At 41.6% G+C, this 21,959-nt stretch overlaps 1 protein-coding gene and 1 pseudogene across 3 annotated transcripts in view; one reads left to right on the top strand and one right to left on the bottom strand.

Annotated features, from left to right (window-relative positions):
* Nucleotides 1-10,244: 10,244 nt before the first annotated feature.
* Faf2 (Fas associated factor family member 2) overlaps nt 10,245-21,959 on the bottom strand; it is a 61,290-nt gene continuing 49,575 nt past the window's right edge. Inside the window, exons 8-11 of one of the 3 annotated variants that reach the window (XM_063230816.1) lie at nt 21,490-21,667; nt 17,301-17,433; nt 16,584-16,727; nt 10,245-13,423 (exon numbers count right to left, since the gene is read on the bottom strand). In XM_063230816.1, coding sequence (XP_063086886.1) covers nt 13,241-13,423; nt 16,584-16,727; nt 17,301-17,433; nt 21,490-21,667 — 638 coding nt within the window. In that variant the 3' untranslated portion in view covers nt 10,245-13,240. Of the gene's footprint in view, nt 13,424-16,583; nt 16,728-17,190; nt 17,434-21,489; nt 21,668-21,959 lie in introns of all 3 variants that reach the window. The other 2 variants (XM_063230815.1, XM_063230817.1) reach the window with 2 other exon arrangements.
* LOC111757841 (U6 spliceosomal RNA) lies at nt 21,751-21,847 on the top strand (annotated as a pseudogene).

The following is a 21,959-nucleotide window of genomic DNA, read 5'->3' as shown; positions in this document are numbered from 1 at the left end:
TCATGCAGTTTGGGCTGGCCTTGAACTCACTGTGTAGCCCAAGCTGGCTGCAAACTCATGGCAATCCTGCCTCAGCCCCTTGTGTGCTTGGATTACAGATGTGTGCCACCATACCCAGCAATGGTTTGCTTTAAAAAAAAGGGAGGAAGGTAGGTCTGTGGAGTGGGATAAATGTGATCAATTGCATGTTGAAAGCAACAGGAGCTGGGTGTGCCGGCACATGCCTGTAATCCCAGCACTCAGGAGGCTGAGACAGGAAGATGTCCATGAGTTCAAGGCCAACATGGACTACAAAATGAGATCCCCACCTCAAAAAAATCAACAGGAGCCTTAAATTACTCTTCTCTGGGATTCAGCTATACTGATGGCCATTGTAATTCCTAGAGTTCACATTTCTAACCAGGCCATATGTACCAATCTAAGCATGCACAAGATTTAGGCTGAGGCAGGAAGAGTTCCTTGAGTTTGAGTCCAGTCTGGGCTATAGTATGAGACTCTGTTTGGAAAAAAAAAAAGGTTAATATTTACATTTGTTGTTTGTTTTTAGGCTGGCCTCAAACTCAAGGTTATCCTCCTGCCTCAGCTTCCTGAATGCTGGAATTACAAGTGTTCCACCACACCCAGTTTTACATTTGTTGTTTGTTTTGGCCACCAGGGTTTCAGTTATATTCCCTGGAGCGGAGCGGACTGGGACAAGGTGTTAGGTCATTGGTAGCAACTCAATCCTCAGGGCCCAAAAAGTCTGAAAAAAATTGTAGGGTGAAATGTGTCAATTCTTTTCAGAATTTCAGAAAAACTAAAAAAAAAAACAGGGGAGGATTGCTGTGAATTGGAGGCTAGCCTGGGCTACATAGTGAGACTCTGTCTCAAAACAAAGAAAGAAAATCAGATGATCCGTTGATTTAAAAAGAAAAATGATAGCCAGGTACGGTGACCCACAGCTACAAGCTTCATGGCCAGCCTGGGCTACATACTAGTGGGTTCAAGGCCAGGTGAACTATAAATAGCAAGGCCCTGTCTCCAAAACAAAAGAGACAAAATTCACTTTCATCCGTAATTGTAAAAAAGCCAGTTAGAGGATTTTTTTCAACTTGATAACATCATAATGGCGAGGGGCTAGATGCTTCAGGACAAGGAAAGGAAGTCACTGTCACCACTACCGTTCAATGTCAGTTCAATTATGGAAGGCAAGGAACTGCAGTCTGGTGTACAGACTGGAAAGGAAGAAGTGAAACCTCTACTTTGCGGCTGACATAATGAAAATCTGTGTAGAAAGTCCCAAGAATTTATATTTTAAAAACTCCCGAAACAATGATTCGGGAGATTGAAGGATGCTCGGACATAAAGCTTGTAAGCCACTGTGGTAACACACGCCTGAAATCCTAGGGTTCTGGCAGGTTGAGGTAGAAAAAATTTAAAGGCCGAGGATGTAGCTCAATGAGATGGTTCTTGGTACCATTCCCAGTAGTGCCAAAATAAAACAATAAAATGTAAAGATTCATGGGCCAGGGATTTAGCTCAGTGGGGCAAGTGTGGGTTCTGAGTTTGATTCCTGGTATCCCTGCTAAAAACTTTGTGTGAGTTGGGTACAGTGATTCACATCTGTAGTCTCAGCTACTTGGGAGGCTGAGACAGTAGGATCACTGAGCCTAGAAGTTCACAACTGGCCTGGGAAACATAGTGGGACACTATTTTAGAAAGAAAAAAAAAGTTTTCTATTGACTAGCAAAGAACATTTGGAGAATGAATTTAAAGACACAATGATAACCTGTAATCCTAGCACTCGGGAGGCTGAGGCAGGAGAATCACCATGAGTTGAGGCCAGCCTGGGCTACATAGTGAGACCCTGTCTCAAAAACAAAACACAAAAACCACAATGATATCTTTATTTCTTTTCCCCTCTTTTGTGGTGCTGGGGATTGAAGTCAGAGTCTTTTCACTGAGCTCCAACCCCAGCCCTTTTTTGTTTGTTTTGAGACAGAGTCTCATTACATAGTTCAGAGTGACCTTGAGCTCACTCTGCAGCCCAGGCTGGCCTCAGACTCACAGTGATCCTCCTCCCCTCCTTCCTAGTACTGGGACAATAGGAGTGCGTGAGGAACCGTTGGGCTAAAACCAGCCCAACCAGTCTTTTTCATTTTGAGACATTCTCATCAAGCCTAGCCTCAAATTTGTGATCTTCCTGCCTCAGTCCCCAGAGTTCTGGAATTACAAGTGTGTGCCACCACACTTTGGTGTTCTGTGTGTGTGTGTGTGTGTGTGTGTGTGTGTGTGTGTGTGTGTATAAGAGGTGGAGGGTCTTATAGCACTCCAGGATGGTCTTGAACTCCCAAGCTCAAACAATCTTGCCCATCTTCCTGAATTGCTGGGACTATAGGTGCATGTTATGAGCCTCGCTTTTGTTGTCTTGAGAATCCCTTATATACCTAAGACACAAGTCCTTTGTCAGATACCTGGTTTTCAAATTTAAAGTTTTTAATTTTGATGAAGTCCAATTATTGATTTTTTTCTTTATGGATTGTTTTTGGTGTCACATCTAAGAATTCTTTATTTAGCCTGAGGTTCTGAAGGTTTTCACCTGTTTTCTTCTAAAAGTTTGAGTTTTATGTTTTGATTTCATACTAGAAATCAAAACTCAGGACCCCACTCACCAGACAGGTGCTACAACCACTGAGTGAAATCCCCAGTCCTATATTTTAACTCTAAGATCTGTTTTGTGTTAATTTTGCATAAGTCATGGAGCGTACTTATTTAAAAACACACACACACACACACACACAACTATCCATCAGATGTTTAAAAGCAGTTTCCTTGCCAGGATGAGTTCTTGGTGTTGTGCTGTTGATCTGTACGTCAGTCCCTCTGACTGCCCCTCACAGTTTTAAAGTCATGAACTGTAATTCTTTCTATATTATTAGCATTTTACAAAATTGTTTTGGGTTCACTGGCTCCTTTGCCTTTGCATGCACATTTTTATTTTTTAGACAGGATCTCCATATGTATTTCTGGCTGGACCTGGACTCACTGTATAGCCCAGGCTGGCCTAGAATTCATAGTGGTCCTCCTGCCCTTGCCACCTGAGTGCTGGGATTACAGGCTTGTGCCACACCTGTTGGGCTACATAGTGAGATGCTGTCTCATTTAAAAAAAAAAGAAAGAAAGAAAGAGAGAAAGAAAGAAAGAAAAAAAATGAGGAGGAGGGAGGGGGAGGAGGGAGAGAAAGAAGAAGAGGAGGCAGAAGAGGAAGAGGAGGAAAGAAAAGACAAAAAAGACCCAACAGGACAACTCAGATCAAAGTCTATTTGTTATCTTTGGGTTGAGGTAGTGGCCTGACGGTATGGCGGGAGGTCAGGTGTGTGAGGTCCGTGGTTCCTCCTTTCCACCAGAAGCTCCCTTGCTGGCAGTTGCAGCACTGGCTGGCCCACGTCCACGCTGTGTGGAGGAAGGAAGGGGGAGGAGTAAAGTGCATCTGTAAGACAGCCGACAAAGTTGACAACATCTTTCCAAGGGGTAGAGCCCCACCAGTTGTCCTCAGAGGAAGGAGGCTGGATCCAGGACTCTGTGTTTTTTCCTTTTGGCCTCACTGTGCTTTGAGTTCCTAGATACTCTTTTTGGGGGTTGCCATTGGTGCTACAAGACTAGTGGGATGCTTTGCATGTGATTTGTGCCGAATAAAGTCATTCAACACAATGCCCTGTTTTAGGGATTGAAAGCACCTCAGAGAAAGAGAGGTTCCTGCCTCCAGAAGCCAGTCTTCCAGAGGAGTAGGTGATGTATTATACAAGTAAACAATTATTTCCACAATTCCTTCCAAAACAAGGACCATGAAGGGTAAGTCAAGAGCAGGCCATGCTCCGCAGCTCTGATGGGTCAGCACAAATCCCTGGTCTTGGGGCTGTTTCTTCCCAAATAAAGGCCGTGATTGGAGAAATATCCTCAGAACAAGACACACTGCTGCTCAGTACCCAACGTCATGGCAGGTCTGTAGGGTGATTGATGAAGTCCAGCTCAGCTACCTGTTAGCCATATCTGCCTGGTGTATATACGTTTATTTCAGCATAAACTTTTTTGGGGCAGGGCATGGGGGTTGAACCCAGGGCCTCACACATGCTAGGAAAGCACTGTACTATTAAGACAGCTAAATGAGGTAGGACTGGTGGCACATGCCTGTAATTCCAACACTCAGAAGGTTCAGGCAGGAGGATTGCTGTGAATTCAAAGCCAGCCTGGGCTACAAAATGGGTTCAAGGCCCTCCTGAACTGCATAGTGAAACTCTGTTAAGAAAGAAAGAAAGAAAACATGAAAGAAAGAAAATAGAAAAAATATAGGCACTCAGACAGGGCTAGGCCCGCAAGTGAGTACAGAAGAACACATTACAACTGTGGCTGGGGGTGCATCTGTCAAAGGCTGGGCCTCAACATAAAGTTGGAGTGACCAGGCCTATCTGCTTCCCTAAAGGATAAGCAATAAATTGAAGATTATACTGTAATTAGTATCATGTGGTCCAATGTAGTCTAGGTAGACATCTGTCGCCCTGGTGAGTGACCAGGACCTCCTGATCCATTCCTTCCAAGACAGGGCCTTGTTCTTTCTATATACCCTTGCTATGGCACCCACTGGATTAGTATTACCTAACCAGCTATTTTGTAATTTCATTGGTTGATTAGTTTTTTTTTTTTTGTACCGGGGATTGAATTCATGACGTCGTCGCATTTGCCAAGTGATTTCAGTTTTGACTCACATTATAGTTGCCTCGTGATTCTGCTCCATAAACCTTCCTCTGTGAAGTGAGGTCCACAGCAACCCACTTTCAGTTCTCCTCTCTCTCGGGAGCTATACACGTTTTCTGTTCTTAATTTCTGTTGTTAGAATTCCTTTTTTGATTTTGGGAAACAAGAACTGTGTGTATCTGACATCTACCTGGCTGCGAGTTACATTTATCTCCCCTGTACAGTACCACTGTGCCACATCCTTGGCCTTACATGTTTTGCAATTTTTGAAGCACGGGACTTTTTTTTTTTTTTTTTTTGGGTACTGGGTATCGAACTCACAACCTCAGGCTTGCCAGGCAGGTGCTTATGCCGCTGAGCTAAATCCCTGACCCCTTGTTTTGCGAATTTTAACCAAAGTATATTCACAGAAAACAGCTGTAAGCAAATATGCTGAAATATTAACATTTATCACTTTGAGTGGAGTATGAATAATGGTTATTTCCTTGATACTTTTGTTTTTGTTTGTAGTTCAGATGAGTCTTGAACTCACTACATAGCCCAGAGTGGCCTCCAACTCTTGGCAATCCTCCAGCCTCAGCCTCCCAAGTGCTGGGATGACAGGTGTGCATTCCTATACTTAGCATTTTTTTTTTTTTAAGGGAGGGTCTTGCTAAATCTCTAAATTGCCCTGCTGGGCTCAAATTTATAATTCTGCCTCAGCTTCCCAGAATGCTGGGACTACAAGTACTGTGGATGCTACCATACCCTGTTACGTGCTTTTCTGCATGTTTTTAAAACAAGGCTCTACCTCATCGCATGGGTGTACCTGAGCACAGAAACCCTAATTTTTCATCTTGAAGGTGGGCCTTGACAATGTTACCCTCTAAGTGTCCCCTGCTTACCCCACTCTTTCTGAGGTCTTTCAATTCCAGAACCCAACTCAATATTCCAACATCCTTTTTCCTCTAATTAGCCAGAGTAATTTCCCATCTGTTGCTTGCAACTGAATCTCTAGTTACAGGCATCAAAAATTAACAGCTGTGTTAAGACAGTAACAGTGTGTGCAGAGTTTCTGCATGTCTATGTTGGTACAGCATACCTCTTATGACTTATACCTGCAAGTATCTGGGTGACACTGAACTCAAACTGTAGTCTTTAAAATGGGATTCTGGCACACGCCTGTAATCCCAGTACCGGAGGGGGAAGTAGGAGGATCATGTGACTTCAAGGCCAGTGTGGGTTACATAGTACATTCAGGTCAGGTTGAACTACATAAGCAAGACTACTTCAAAACACAAAACAAAACTAACCAGGTATGCTAATGCACAACTACGTTTGATAACATGAAAGATTCTGATCAATTAATGATATATTCATTCAGTGAACTGTTGTTAAAACCATTTAAAAAATTGTTTTGGGCTGAAGATGTAGCTCAGTGGTTGGATGCTTGCTTTAGCATGCATAAGGTACTGAATCCAATGCTTAATCATGAAAAACATTTTTAAAAAAAATTAGTGTGTAAGGGGCCGGGGATTTAGCTCAGTGGCATAAGCGCCTGCCTTGCAATCAGGCAGTGAGTTCGATCCTGAGTTCGATCTCCGATACCGATAAAAAGACAAAAAAAAAAAAAAATTAGTGTGTAAGGGCCAGGGTATGTTCAGTAACAGAAGCACCTGTCTTGCAAGCACAAGGTCATGAGCTTGATCGATCCCTGGTGCAAAAAAAAAAAAAAAAAAAAAAAATTACTGTTAACTGGAGATAGTACAGTGTTTTCATACTGTTAACAATTTAAAGTGGATCTCTCTGGTCAGTGTGGGATTACAAATTCTTTTTCTTTGTATTTCCTAAATTTTTCTTCCATGAAAAACATCTAAACCACAGGAAAGCAGTTTTCAAAATCTTTCTCTCACCCATATGCAGTTTGCTTTTGTCTGAGATTTGAGACAGTGTTGACTGTTTAGCTCAGGCTGGCATTGAACTCAGTGATTTTGCTGCTTCACGGCCCAAGTGCTGGAATTATAGCACAGTTGCGCCCCACTATGCCCAGCACAGATTTTGTTTTTTTGAGACAGGCTCTTGCTATACAGCCCAGGTTGGTCCTGAACTTGCTATGAAGCCCAGGCTGGTCTTCAACTCACAGCAATCCTTTTACCCTAGCTTTCCCTGGCATGTACCACCATGCCCAGTGATGCAAATTTTCAAACAGGTAACACTACAATAAAGGAAGTCACAGAAGTGGTCAGCTCTAGAGAGACTATTCATTCACTGCAAGATGCACAAGAAAATTTCTGAAGTGCTGGGCGTATCCCGCATCTTGAGTTTAGTGTAATTCTTAGCAAGGTGTGGATTTAAGATTTGGGTATTTTATTGTATGTAAAGTTTCTTTAAAAAATATACACGGTGGGGCTGGGGATTTAGCTTAGCGGCATAAGCACCTGCCTTGCAAGCAGGTGGTTGTGAGTTCGATCCCTGGTACCCGAAAAAAGAAAAAGACAAAAAAAAAAAAAAAAAAAAAAAACACGTAAAATAGAAGAGAACCCTAAAACATTTTTGAGGGGAAAAAGGAAGATGCTCAAGTTCTGTGATGCTGTTTTTCTCAGGAGTCAGGCTGTTGTCAGGGGGCTTAGGCTGGGAAGGACATGGGTGGACTTGGATTTCAGACAATTCCTCTGGAGCAGAAAGCAGGGATGTTCCTAAAACTGCATTCAAAGAATGGGCACCAACACCCATGGCTCCTCCATTTGCTCTAATGTAGGATAGGGATCTGAATGAGGAGGGAAGCCAAGTGGCTGAGTATACCCCAGGAACTATGTGCTGAACCTGACTAGACGCCGAGAGAGCAGGAGGAAATGAGTTATGTAGAGGGTAAAGCAGGGATGGAGGGCGTGCTCAGAGGTCTTGGGAGTGAATCAGCTCCACTGTAGTATAGGACTGTTGGCAGCAAACAGCAAAGTGCGGCAGTGTTTACTACACACATCATCTATCCAATGCCAGCCCTTTACACACTCTGGACAAACAGTACCTCAACTTTGCAAGGACGTACTACTGCAGTCTTTACAGACAAGCAGTCATATACTGAGGACAATAACTGGTTCTGGCTTATATTTAGCAAGTATCAAGTAGTTTCAAATCCCAATTTGACTTTTTTTTTTTGAGACAAGGTCTTGCTATGTAGTTCAGACTGTCTTTGAATATACTATGAAGCCTAAACCCAGCCTCAAAATTCAAGGCAGTTCTCCTGCCTCAGTCTAAGTGCTGAGATTATAGGCATGCACCACCATGCCCAACTCCAAATGCTCTTAAACCATATTTATCTAACCATACAAATTAGGAATAGCAGGACTAGAATTTTTGGGAAATCGTGTATGTAGAAATGGGAGTCTTCCAGTACTGACAGAAAAATACCAGTTGTCAACATCTAGATAATGGCAAACAACAGGTGATAAAGTAGTTCATACAGGTAGGTGGCCTGTAATTCCAGAACTAGAGAGACTAAGAGGATCGTTTTGAGTTTGAGACTAGCCTGGGTAACAGGAGTTCAAGGACACTCTTAATTATATAGTGAGACACTCTCTCAAAAAACAAAACCCAACAATAAAAAACCCAATGAAAAACAAAAAAACAAGAAAACCCACCCAACCAAAAAATATTTACATATTTCAAGCATGTATCATGGGTTTCAGCACCGTCCTTCAGGACCACACACCAAGTGGCAGAGGTGGAATACAGATCTGGTTTGCTGGTGCTAGTTTATGTATGAGAAAATTAGTCACCTCACATTTTATCTCCTTGGGGTCAAGGTCTTACTACTATATAGTTCAGGCTGCCCTCAAACTCACAGTGATCCTCTTCACTCGGCCTCCTGAGGGCTAGCATTACAAACATGTGGCATCATGCCCAGATTTTTTTTTTTTAATTAAAAGGAATCTTCCAGGAAAACCAGGTTTCAACTTAACAAGAGACATTGTAATTCTGGGGCATCATTCTGAGATGGGAAAGAACAGGGCTGTGAAAGGTTCACGAAGAGTGCAGCCTAGCTCATGGGCAGGAAAAAGGAGCGCAGTGGCTAAAAGAGCCATCAAGGTGCAAGTCCATGTGGAGTTCCAACTGTGATGCCAGAGTGGTGTCAAGAATGAAGTGTGTGGGCTGGGGATTTAGCTCAGCGGCATAAGCGCTTGCCTTGCAAACAGGCAGTCGTGAGTTTGATCCCTGGTACCGATAAAAAAGAAAAAGACAAAAAAAAAAAAAAAAAAAGAATTAAGTGTCACACTCTTCCAGTAAGCACAGCCTAAATTTCAACCCCTTCTCTTCTTTTCTTACCCTCATCCAGGGTAAGTCTTTAGCGTAAGGCAACATTACCCAAACACCTATTATGCATTGGTATTTGGAAAAGACAATTTATGTCTTTTCCATTGCAAATGGCCAAAATCATGGCCACAGCCAGGATTTCAAATCATCCGAGTTTGGCAACAGCTTGAATTCTTGATTACACTGATCAATGGTGAAAACTTTATATGCAAGACTCTCAACCATAAAACATTTTAGTGGCTTCTGACCCTACGCGAAAAAAACTCAAGACTGAGCAGATGTTCTAGTTTACATTTATCATATACATTAAAAAGGATGGTGGCCCCTCCTGTGTGGATAAGCAACAGGAGATACTAAGGGTAAAAGCTGGCCAACAAGAAAATCTTGCAATTTGTATTCACAGGAATGTTTTTTTTTTTTTTTTTTTTTTTGAGATGGGTCTCCCTATGTAACCAGGGCTGGCTTCTGGCCTCAGTCTATAGAGCGCTGAGATTACAGGGATGTGATTCACATCCAGGCCAAGAATGAGTTCTTTGCCTATGAGATAGGGTGGAAGAGAAAGGCCCATGTTTAAATGAAAACAGGAGTCACATACTCTGGGAAGGGAATTCCAATAGCTCAGAGTCTATCAGATTAGAATGGACTCCTCTCTCATCACTCCTTTGCAAGACCAGAGCTCTACCAGGAGAAAATAAAAACTGAGTCATAATTGCAAGACAATAATTCAAAATGTACTACCTCAAGAGAACATTAATGACACTTACTGTTTGTCACATTCTCTACCTGATTATTATGATGGTCTCACTGTGTAGTTCAGGCTGGCCTTAACTACACATTTAGCCAGGTTGGCCTGCCTGAGTGCAGACTTCTATACATAATTTACTCTTTGTTAAACCTATCCTAAGGCATATGGCATTAGTTTTATTTACAGATGAGGAAAGTAAAGCTCACGGGATATATAGAACTTGTTTGAGGTCGCAAAGCTGACAAATGACAGTTGTGATTTGATCTCTGATCCGCTTGCTTTTTCTACTGTATCATAGTCTGAATTGCTTTCTCTAGGGACACAGTACAAAATATGTATTTTAATATCTTGCTTCTAAGTGTGTCCTGCTTCTTAGCAATGCAATGACCTGTTCCATCTTTTCAATCTTTTCTTCATACACAGAAAAATGTCTGCCACACCCTCTCCTAGACAGAAAGACCCACAGCTGGTTGTGAAATTTTTGTTATAAAACATTTAATGTTAACCTACAATACAATGTAAACCTTTATGAAAAAAATTTTAAGTACACTAGATTTCTTCAGGAAATTATTGTGTAACTATTTAGGTGCAGTACAACGTGGAGCACTGCATCCTTTGTGGATGGGTTTTCCGTTGCTGCATTTCTTGTAAGTCCTAAAAAAACAACTTTTAACATGGAGCTCCTTGTACAAGCACCAGGTGATAATACTCCCCTGATCTTGCATCCTGGGGTTATCACTCCTTCAGTCATTTCCTGAAACTCTTTTTCTGGGCCTTGGCACCATTAGCAATTTTCATAATAACTGCTCAGTTGAAGATTCTAGGTTCTTAGTTTTTTAGAGATAGGTATTTTCCTCCAGCCATCTCTTCTCCATATCTCATGGTGGAGGCAAGCAAGGAGAAATGAAATATTTGCTGCAGAAAATTCTGCAGAAGTGAAAGCAAAGACCAGAAAGGTCCCACTGAGGCTGCAAAGATTCAACTGACCCCAACTGGGTATCTCTGCTTGGTCATTTCCCATGGTTATTCAGCTGACTCTACAACTTCAGTTTTGGGAGTGTAGAACAAAACTTGAAACAAGTGTTTTTGTTGATGACTTGCCATCTGGAAACAACAGCTGAAGTATCTCAGAGGTGATCTGGAAACAAGAGCGAATGTTTGCTGACTGTTGGCTTCTCAGCTTTTTTTCTCCCTTGCAGGTCCCGTCGAGCTCCCAGAGGTCCTTGGGAGTAACACAGATTGTACTGGTATTAAGTGATAAAATGCACAGCCCATATTACACCTAGGAGGAAGGAAATGGCACCCAGGCAGCAGCACTAGGGGTGGCAATGAGACAAGCAAGGATCTAAGTAAAAGAGACTTTTGAAAGGGACTAGAGAGGGGCATGTGCTTCAGCTGACACCCCTTGAAACCTACAGTAGATAGGAAGGCTGTCCCAAGAGTTGTACTGACAAAGAAAAGGACCTTGTCTTGCTATTCCTGCATCTGACTTCCTTTGCGGAACAGTAGGTATCAAAAGGCAAGAAGTATAAAGTGCACATCATAGAGCAAGACTGAGTTATGAAGGGGGGAAAACCTCACAATATCCTCAAGGAAGTTTGGGCAAGACATTGTTGGACGATCTTTCATGCCCTCCCGTACGTATATGCTGCCAGGAAACAGCTATAAATTACTAATGGGGAAGCTGAAGGGAAAAATTCCTCCTTCCATGGTAGTCATTTAGGGTTGTGGGGAGAATATGGTTTACATGGAGTTCATTTGACATTTTATGACAATAATGAGGTGTGATTTCCCTCCTAGTGGGCCATGGGACAGCAGAAAACCAAGAACCATATGCAGCAGGTACAAACTAACTTTATCCAGGGATAGTGTTGTAAACCACTGGAAAATTCTCACACTCCTGAGATCAGGTCATATTCATGAGGCACATTCCTCTGTCACATGATATTTACCTGACAACAATTGAGGATACAGAGAACAGTAAGCATGTTCTATACCAAGGAGTGGTCTTTAGGTTCTGAACAAGAAAAAACTCCTGGAGATGACAAATCTAGCAAGTTAAGCTTTATCTTGACCTGAATCCCCTTACCTTCACAGCATGCTAGCAACTATAGTGATTTCCAAAGACTGCAGAATGTCAGCCTTAAGCCAGGCTAGCTATGGGACTCTTTGGAATACTTGTAAGCACATACTGGCACCTGTTAATACATGACCTGACCCATGTACACATTACCATAAACTCAACAACAGACCAGACAGCCAGAGGTTAAAAAAAAAAAAAAAAAAAAGAACATCCTGTGACTTCAACACAGCAACAGGGCGAAAGGAAGAAAATGCTTTTGACAGTTTGCTATGTCAAAAAGTGAAACGTGCAACACCTAATGCAGGCTGGGAGTCCTGTCTTGTTTCTTTTCAAGGCTTCTGGTTCTTTCTATTCTTAAAACATGCTGACTGAGAAAGGCAGGGAGCATTCTTACACAGTCCTGCAGGCTCCATTGCTGGTCCTGCGAGCACTTTGCAAAGGCACCAAGCTTGGCAGCTGGGGAAAGCTGCGCAGCACGCACATGTTGGAAGAGGAATGAAGAGCTGCTATCCTTTGGTTCAAACCCCTTCACCACCACCTGGTACAGTTCCAAGGAAAACTGCAGTTGTGTGTCAAGGTGAGTATCCACACATACATAAGTATGATCTGTGCACATAGCCTTTGAGAGGCTACAAACTCAGATTTCCTTCCAATAGTCCGAGTGGGGTGCACAGCGGTAAGACAAGACAGCAAGAGTTGGACCAACATGACCTCTCTGGGAACATGAGAGGGGCAATGGCAGAAATAAGCACAAACCAGCCTGGGCACCTTTATTACACTATTGTGGGCTAAGGAGCCCATGGCATAAACTTATGGGTTTAAGAATTGGCTCTTTATAGATAAAGATAAGAAAAAAAAATACACCTATGTCAGCCTCATTCCTTTGGTCATTACAAAGCAACAGGAACAATTCAAATTATTCATAGGGCAGTTCAAAGAACATCTCTGTTCTGTGCTTTCTTGTCCCCCTCTTTTCAAGAGGTGGGAGAAGGAAGTCCTCAGGAGATGCATCTGTAGCTGGTTGATGGAGGTTTTTCACTTTTATTTTCCATTAAACGAAGAATGAATAAAATTAGTGGGAATGTCCCCTACCCCAGCTGGAACAGTGGATGGGCTGGAGGTGAAGTCTCCATCTGCTGGAAGGTGTGTGGTAAGGAGGCTGGAGGGAGAGGTGGAGCGGGTACTTTCATTGCTAGCCTTGCACACACACAGGTTGTCACTTTTGCAGGCAGCGTGGTTTCTGATCCTTCCTTAGGATGCAGCAGTCTTTTAAAAAAAATATTGTATTATAATAATAATATGAATATCTCTCTCTTTTTTTTGTTTTTTGTTTTTGTTTTTTCCATTTCTTTTAGGGATTGGGGGATGGGAGAGGAGAGGAAGAAAAAGTGTCATTCGTCTGTTAGGTCCTGAACAAAGAGAACTTCTGTGTGGCTGAGTCCCGCCTCCTGCAGCGTAGGGGGATTGGGCCATTCCTCTGAGGGAACACAGGGCAGTACCCGCCTGGGAAAGTTGGCTTCAATCTGAAACTTTTCAGGGCTTTCCTTCAAGGAGAACAAGAAGTCGTGGATTACCTGAAGAAGTCATACAGAAAAAGAATGGCTGTGAGAAAAGACACACATACATCACTATAAAGTCAAATGTGCCCCAATTCTACCCAGCATAATTGTAAGACATGAGGCAGTCACAGCACCCTGGAATTCTACCTTAAGTATTTCCATCTCCCAGTACAAATACAGTAGGTAAGCCCTGTTAAAGAAATTAACATTAGCCCAACAGCACTCCTACTCTGAACTGACTCACTGCCTCTTGTTTGATGACCTGTTTAATACAAAAGTAAAGGTCTCAAACTCTCAGTGATCCTCCTGCCTCAGCCTTCCAAGCGCTAGGATTATAGCTGTGTGCCAACATGCCTGGCTGACACAGGTAAAGTCTTCTTCTTTTTTTTTTTTGTACCGGGGATAGATATCGTGACCTCACACTTGCCAGGCAGGTACTTATGCTGCTGAGCTAAATTCCTGGTCCCATAGGTAAATTCTTAAATGAGACGAGGTAACTTCAGAATTTACACTGCTTACAGTTCCCCTTTATAATTCTTTCCCTTCTATAAGCTCCATTTATGAGTCATTTCTCTCAGAATTGGGAGGTCATAGTGTTCTTCTTAAAAACAGAAAACTGTTTTTACTGAGGACTCTATTTAAAATAAATATCTTTAAAAATTAAAAAAATAAGAAATAGCTAGTTTCCCTTTGGCCACATGCTTATTCTTGTTCTGTCCAACAATTCTAATAGCTTCTTCCTCCAAAACTACTGAGAGAGTAAGTTTTGGTTAGGTTATTCACATACAGAATTTTGGAGGTAGAAACTCCATGAAACTACACAGCGCTAAGATGTACAAACACCAAAATTGCTAGTAAACATGCAAGCTATAATCCACATACAAACCTGCAGTTAGCAAAAAATGGGGAAACCTGAAGGAAATCAACATTTAGTAACCATCTACTACATGCTAGGTACTCTCTGAGTACATTCATACTGTCCCAATTAAAAACTCAGGGGCTGGAGGTGTAGGTTCAGTGGCAAAAGAAGATCTTGTTTGCACACACACACACATTTTAAAAATCCAAAATTAAGGGGCTGGGGATTTAGCTCAGTGGCATAAGCGCCTGCCTTGCAAGCATGCAGTCATGAGTTCGATCCCCGGTACCGATAAAAAGGAAAGAGACAAAAAAAAACCAAAAACCAAAAAACAAAAAACAAAAACAAAAACAAAAAAAATTAAGAGATGTGAGCACTTACCTATAAGGGGAAAACTAAACAAGGAAGTTATTTCTTTCTCTCATCAAGATGATTCAACTTTTACTGTGCATTAGTTCTCTGAGTGTTATATTCCCTACTGGCCAGTAAGTTTCATGAATTTCCAAAACCAAGTCTCACTCAATAGTAGAATCCCTAGTGTCTAGCTGAGAACATGACCTACTCTCAGTTTAAAAGTTACAACAGGGCCGGACATGAAGTTCCATGCTTGTAATCCCAGCACTTGAGGCAGGAGGATCGCTGTAAGTTCAAGGCCAGCCTGGGCTACGAAGTGGCTCAAGGCCATCTTGATCTGCACAGTGAAACCCTGTCTCAAAAAGACAAAAACAAAAACCACCACCACCAACAAAAAACCCACAGAAAGTACTGTAGAGCAGTGATAGTGAACCTTTTAGTGCTTTCCATGATATAAACAGCCTACTGCAGGTTCACCCCCACTGCTGTAGGGCATATTGTATTTTCATTTTCAGATGGGCAATCTGTGATCTGGCAAAAGATTCTATAATGTGTCCAATGTTCGGTAAACAGGAAAAGGGATGACCTCTATCCAGCCTCACTTGACAATAATGCAACATTCATTTCATTCTTTCTTTTTTTTTGGTACCACGAATCGAACTCAGGAGCTTGCTCTTGCCAGGCAGGTGCTGTGCCACTGACCTACATTCCTGGCTCCTATACACTTATTTCTATTGTGACATTGTCTCTTGATTATTTCTTGTGATCAGAGAATCTATCATAGCTGTCATTTTGGAAAAACAACATACCAACTCTCAATATAAACAGAACATTTCTTTTGGTTATGAATACCAAAACTAAGGCTGGGCATGGTGGTTCACCCCTGTAATCCCAGCACTGGGGAGACTGATGGGGGAGGATTGTTGCTAGTTCGAGACCAGCCTGTGCTACAAAGTAAGCTCAAGGCCAGCCTGAACTGCATAGTGAGACCCTGTCTCAAAAAACAAAAAAAAAAACCAAAAAAACAAACTAATAGCATTTGAGTACTTATACTATGAGCCAGGCACAATGTACCACTTGACATGAATTTAATCTAACAACAATCCTATTCTGTGTATCTATTATTTTGTGGTGCTAGAGATTGGCACTCTGCCATTGAGCTAAAGTTCTGGCACCAAGGATCTACAATTTTTTTCCCCAAGTATCTACTATTTTTTAAATCGGTACCAGGGATTGAACTCACGACTGCATGCTTGCAAGGCAGGCGCTTATGCCGCTGAGCTAAATCCCCAGCCCCAATATATACTTTTGTACTAAATGTTTTATTTTGTTTTGAGATAGGGTCTCACTATGTAGCTGAAGTTGGTCTTGGACTCACTACAATAGCCCAGACTGGCCTTAAACTTGAGGTGAACTTCTTGTTTCAGCTTGATGAGTGCTGGGATTATAGGTGTACACCACCATGCCTGGTCTATTATACTAATTTTACAGATTAAAAAAAATTGAGACACTGAGTTAAAACTGACCATAGAAATAGATCTAACAATCCTGAAAAAGTGAGAATTTGGTCCTCATTCTGTGGGACCGTTAAACATACAAGGTAGCCTCAGGAAGTGGGACTTCTTATGTGCTAAATAGGTACTAAGGGAGCGATCCACACTACACTTCACTTATATTCAAATACGTATTTCAGTACTAAAGGAATCTGGTGGGATTCTGAAGCCAAAGTCAGAAGAGAGCATGCACTGTGAAATTCCTTTAGAAGGTGTTTTTCTTTCTTTGGCCAAAACTGAAGGAATTCTCAATTCAGTGTACTCTTCTTAGAGCCTCACCTATCTCTCACTTCCTTGCCTGTTCATCAGATCATCCCAGACACCAACAGTACCCTCAAGAATCTGTGAAAGGCTCTAAATCTACAATCCAGATGCTATGAACTCTTCACCCACTTAAGATGATCCTTACTGTTAGAGACTGTGAAAAGTGAAATCGTCTCTCTACTCGGGTATCATTGGGTAATTTGAAAATGATCTTGACACTTTCAGGGTCATCAGCGGAAGGCTCAGGAGGCAGGCACTCCAACTTCCTTTCTTTTTCCTCCTGTAGGTTCTGTAGGAGATACAAAACAAAGAAGTCATGGCCCAAAGAGGGGAACAGGACCATGTAGGTTTATTTGTACATTTAGAAGAAAATGTAATGACCAATTATGACCAATTACCGTAAGAAAAAACATCTGCCAATATATTATGCCTTTTTTTTTTTTTTGCCACTATATTATTTACTAAAGGTGTCCAGGTATTCAACCAGCTGAGGAAAAAGGGGAATGAAGGAGACTGAGGCTGAGCACCGTCTATGATTTACAAGATTGTAGAATGCCCACCAGTGGCCAGGGATTTAGCTCAGTGGTATAAGCGCCTGCCTGGCAAGCGTGAGGTCATGAGTTCAATCCCCAGTACCAAAAAAAAAGAAAAAACCAAAATCAAAAGAATGTCCACTAACTTTACTGGTACTATGAATAAGGTGAGGAAAATTAATCACTTGCAGTCCCCAAACAGATTTTTTCCTTTCATACTTAAGCAAAAACACAGATGGCAAAGTCTCAGCAGTCTGGGAATCACAGGGAACAGAGGTACAGCCCATCACCTGCCGCCGTCTCTCCTCTGCCAGCTTCTGCTGTTGTACCTCCTCCTCCTTCCGTCGCTTCCGCTCCCGCTCCTCCCGTTTCTTCCTTTCTTTCTCCTGGTCAGCCCTGAGAGAGGCCAGGTATGCCTCATCCTGCTGCTGTCTTAGCACCTGGGTCTGGTTCCTTTCTTCTCTGTGAACAGATCAAAAGGATAAAAAAGAAAACAGCAATTTCACAAAGTTCTGTTTTCTGTTCTTCTTTTGAAAAGACGGAACTGAGGGCCTTGTGCATGCTAGTAAGCATTCTAGCACTGAGTCAGATTCCCAGTCCTATGTTTTCTCATACTGAAAACTTGTAATACAGTAAAAACGTGGGTCTCCTGAGGGAGTCCAAAAGCAGAAAATGGCAGAACCTGAATGAGCCATCTCATCTCTTTCCTCAAATTAATTTGGCAGAAACAGAAATGGCAAGCTTTCCTCTTAACTTTTTTTGGAGACAGGGTCACTTGTGTAGCCCAGGGTGGTCTTAAAATACACAGTGATCCTCCTGCCTCAGCCTCCAGAGTGCTGAGTTTATAACATTATGGTTACCCCTCTTCCTAACTTTTCATAATTGTTTTTATAACACTGTTTTTTTGTTTTGAAGTAATATTCAACATTGCATTTTACAGGTAAATACCCTTTCAGGTTATTGCACTTTTGATTATGATGCTTTAGTCTCTCAGACTATAAAAGATTTGAAAAATCTGGAGAACATGTTATCCAGAATTCCACTAACCACAGGTAAAACACCATAAAATTTTGATATATTTCCTATTTTTTCACCTACAAAGTTTCATTTTCTCTTAGCAAGAACAATGTTGAGTGGACATTCATGTTTATACTTTAAACATTTAGATGAAATTTACAACCACTGAAATGCAGATCTTAAATGTACAAATCAATGAGTTTTGACAAACATAATTATACAATCACCACTCCAATGAAGATAGAATGTTTCCAACACTCCAGAATGTCCCCTTGCTATACTTTCTTTCTTAGGGTCAAACAGACTTTATCTTGCAGTTTTCTAATATATAGTAAGTTTCCCATGTGACAAAAGCATCCTGCAAATTTATGTATAACTTTTGTGAGGACATTTTGTCATTACAATCAAAATATTTCTATATATTTGTATTGTTTAACCTAGGAATTTAATTTTTTGTTTGTTTGTTTTTGGAGACAGGGTCTTGCTATGTATTACAGGCTAGCCTTGAACTCCAGATCCTCTTTTCTCAGCCTCCTGAGTGTACAGACTATAGGTGTCCACCACCACATCAAGTTAAATTTTAGAATAATTAGGTAATGGAAAGCTATGTAATAATTTTTAAAGTAATTCTTAATGGAGAAGAGGATTAGGACTGGTAGGGTGCTTGCTTAGTATGTAGACCTTTGGTTCAATCCCCAGCACTGTAAAAAATAAAACAAAAAAATTTAATGATGAGGGAATATGCTGTGCTATACTACAGCATGTAAAAAACTTACACAACAGTATTAAGCATGAGGTCATGAGTTCAATCCCCAGTAGGAAAAAAAAAGAAATTAGTACCGGGGATTGAACCTGGGCCTCATGCATGCTAGGCAAGTGCTCTACTACTGAGCTGTGTCTCCAGTAGCACCGCCTTTACATAATTTTTATTTTGAAAGAGGACCTTGCTAAGAATTTAATACAAGGAATGTTGAGAAAGTCAGTCTTGGTATTGTCTTCTGTCAGCTGCACTGTCCCATGGAAATGGCCTGGGGCCTGGGACACAAAGGGCTCTTGGAGCTCTGGGCCATGCATCTCTGTTTGGGAGTCTTTCCCCTGTTTTTACTGTGTCATGGAGACTTTATCCTGCATAGGTATGTGGAGTATACGGCACTGGCCATTCCATTGTTGCATCTGGTCCTTGTGAGGCAGGAACAGGTCCTTTACTCAAAGGCAGGAGGGCTCAGTGAGACCCTCTTTATACCTCTACAGCGGGGAGATCAACTTGCATTGCTAAGGCCAGCCTTCCTGTCTTCTCTATGTGAGAAAAGTGTTGCCCTGTTCAGTGTCTATGTGAGTTGCATCTTTCTTGGTTTGCCTTGAACTTGCAATTCTCCTGTCTCAGCCTCTTGAGTAGCTGCGATTATAGGTGTCACCACACTCAACACCACAGAGCACCAAATAAATATATATATATATATATATATATATATATATATATATATATCTCCATATATTTTAATTTATATTCACAGTTCCTGGCTTATACTAACTCCTTCCCCAAGGCAGGTCATAGAAACCAGAATTTCTCTACCCCAGGGTAGGTCATGACTTAATCTTTTAACTACCTATCTACCTTTCTTTCCTTTTTTCGGGTCCTGGGAATCAAACTCAGGACCTTCTTTGCACTTCCAGGCAGGCCTATGCCACTGAGCTATATCCCTGGCCCTCTCCTATCTTTCTATTATTGGTACTGACAAAATGAACTCCTCTAATCTCCCCTTCTCTGATAGTAAGTCATAAATTGTAAAACTTCCATATTTCAGAAGAGGTCCTACCACATGCCCAAGAGGAAGATATGATGAAGAAAGAAAACCCTCAATAGAAAGGCCTTGCTGAGTTTCCTCAACAAGTCCATTAGTTTGATCACAACCATTTTATCCAATCACATTTCTATATGGTTGTCTGTATTTCAATCATGGTGACACAATAAAGTCTCTAAAGAGACCTGGATATTTCTAGAGGATGTGTCTGGAAGAGGGTGTGGAAGCCTCATCACCCTTCCTCTATATGCCTTACCCTATTCAGCTCTTCATCTGTAACTGCTATAGAAACTAAATGCTTTCCTAAGTTTTATGAGCTGCCTGAGCAAAATAACTAAAGACAGGGGTTGGAGCAATTTTGATTTATAATTCCAGAAATACCGGAAATCTTGGGAATGTAGCCCTCAACCTGTGGGATCTGACACAATAGCCAGGCAGACTGTATCAGAAGTAGATACCTAGTTGGTATTCAGTTGTTTAGAACTGTTTTGTTGTATGGGGGAAAATATATGGTGGCAGAAATGATCTGTTTTGTGAAAGTATAGTAGGAGAAATTAAATTTGAGTTTTTTCTTACTTTTTTTTCTGGTCAGAGCATTACATAAGGGTGTTTCTGTAATATTAGAAAGACATACTAGAAAATGGTGGTCAACATCTTAGAGACTGAGTACCCAAAAAAGAACTCAAAGTTCACTTATTTATCACAAAATGCCAATATTACAATTAAACCTGAATACTGAGGTTTTAGTTTAGGAAAAAAAACCCCAAAACTGTCCAATGCTTGGCTGCTGGGGTGACTGTAGACTTACGTGCGAACAGAGAACGCTCTGTGTGCCCAGGGTAGCACAAGTGCCACAGGTTCACCACCACTGTACTACAATACTAAAAGTGATGGCAGGCACATGCCTGTATTCCCAGTGACCTCGGAGGCCATGACAGGAGGATCACGAAGGCAGCCTGTCCCCTCAGTAGTACACCACTTGCCTGTTATGAGGTCCTAAATTCCACCAAGTATGAGTGAGTTTTAATTTCTTCTCTGTACTTTTCTGTTCTCCCCAAGAAATTTTCAGTAATTAATGCACGATTCAGGTAAGGAAGGGTAAAAGTTACCATCATGCCTCATTTTTTACATTTTAGTTCTTTATATGAATTTTAGCTACTCTGTCTCATACAATTTTAGCTACTCTATATGGCACAATAGTCATTCTTGAGGATACAGCCCTGTCTTTATCTTGATTTACATCTCTTAAGAACAGATGATTTGGAGCTGGGGGTTTATCTCAATGACTCAAGCACCTGCCTGGTAGAGGTGAGGTTGTGAGTTTGATCCATGGTAGCCAAAGGGGAAAAAAAAGAATGGATGACTTGGCAGGGCATGGTGACAAGTGCCTATAATCCCAGCATTCAGGAGGTTGAGGAAGAAGGACTGCTGCCAATTCAAGATCAGCCTGGGCTACACACTGAGTCCAAAGCCAGCCTGAAGTGTTTAGCGAGACCCTGTCTCAAAATTAAAAAAAAAAAAAAAAAAATGGATGATTTGACATAGAATAATTTAAGTCACAACATGTAAGTATTTTGACACCTAGTGGGCAAGGCTTTGAAAATTGCCTAAGATAGGAAAAGCTGGGGTTGTGGAACCTCAGGTCAACTTTCCAAATAGACAACTGGTCTCTTCCTGTCAGAAAAGAGCTCCCTTGTACCTTTCTAGTCGTTCTGACACCAGGTATGTTTGGTTTGCATCCATAATAAATGTCAGCTGGTTAATGAGGTCATCAGGTTGAATGAGACCTTCTAGCCGTCCCACCACAGTCATCCTCCGATCCTTCAGCATAATCATGGCCAGGAATGGATAAGTATTTTCTCGTAAAGCCTGTGAGACTGACAAAAAAACAAGAAATCAAGAGCAGGACTTGAGGATGAAAGGGTCACCCCTTAAGAGTTTCCCAAAGGACAGGGAGGATGTGCTTGTTTTGGCAGCACATATACTAAAATTGGAATGACACAGAGAAGATTAGCATGGTTCCTGACCAAAAGGTAAGAGAAAGGAGAACTGTTTTAATCCTAGCTGGGAAAGAAGGGAAGCATCATTTATTTTCTGCCTATCTTTTTTAGCTCCTAGAGACTTAATGGTCCCTGTGCCCCTAAAACCTAGGTGTGTTTAATTAGAATA

The sequence above is a fragment of the Cavia porcellus genome, unplaced genomic scaffold, assembly GCF_034190915.1.
Source record: "Cavia porcellus strain 051 isolate PalLab524CR breed Dunkin Hartley unplaced genomic scaffold, mCavPor4.1 scaffold_19, whole genome shotgun sequence".
NCBI classification, from domain to species: domain Eukaryota; kingdom Metazoa; phylum Chordata; class Mammalia; order Rodentia; family Caviidae; genus Cavia; species Cavia porcellus.
This window is presented reverse-complemented; position numbering and strand designations above follow the sequence as displayed.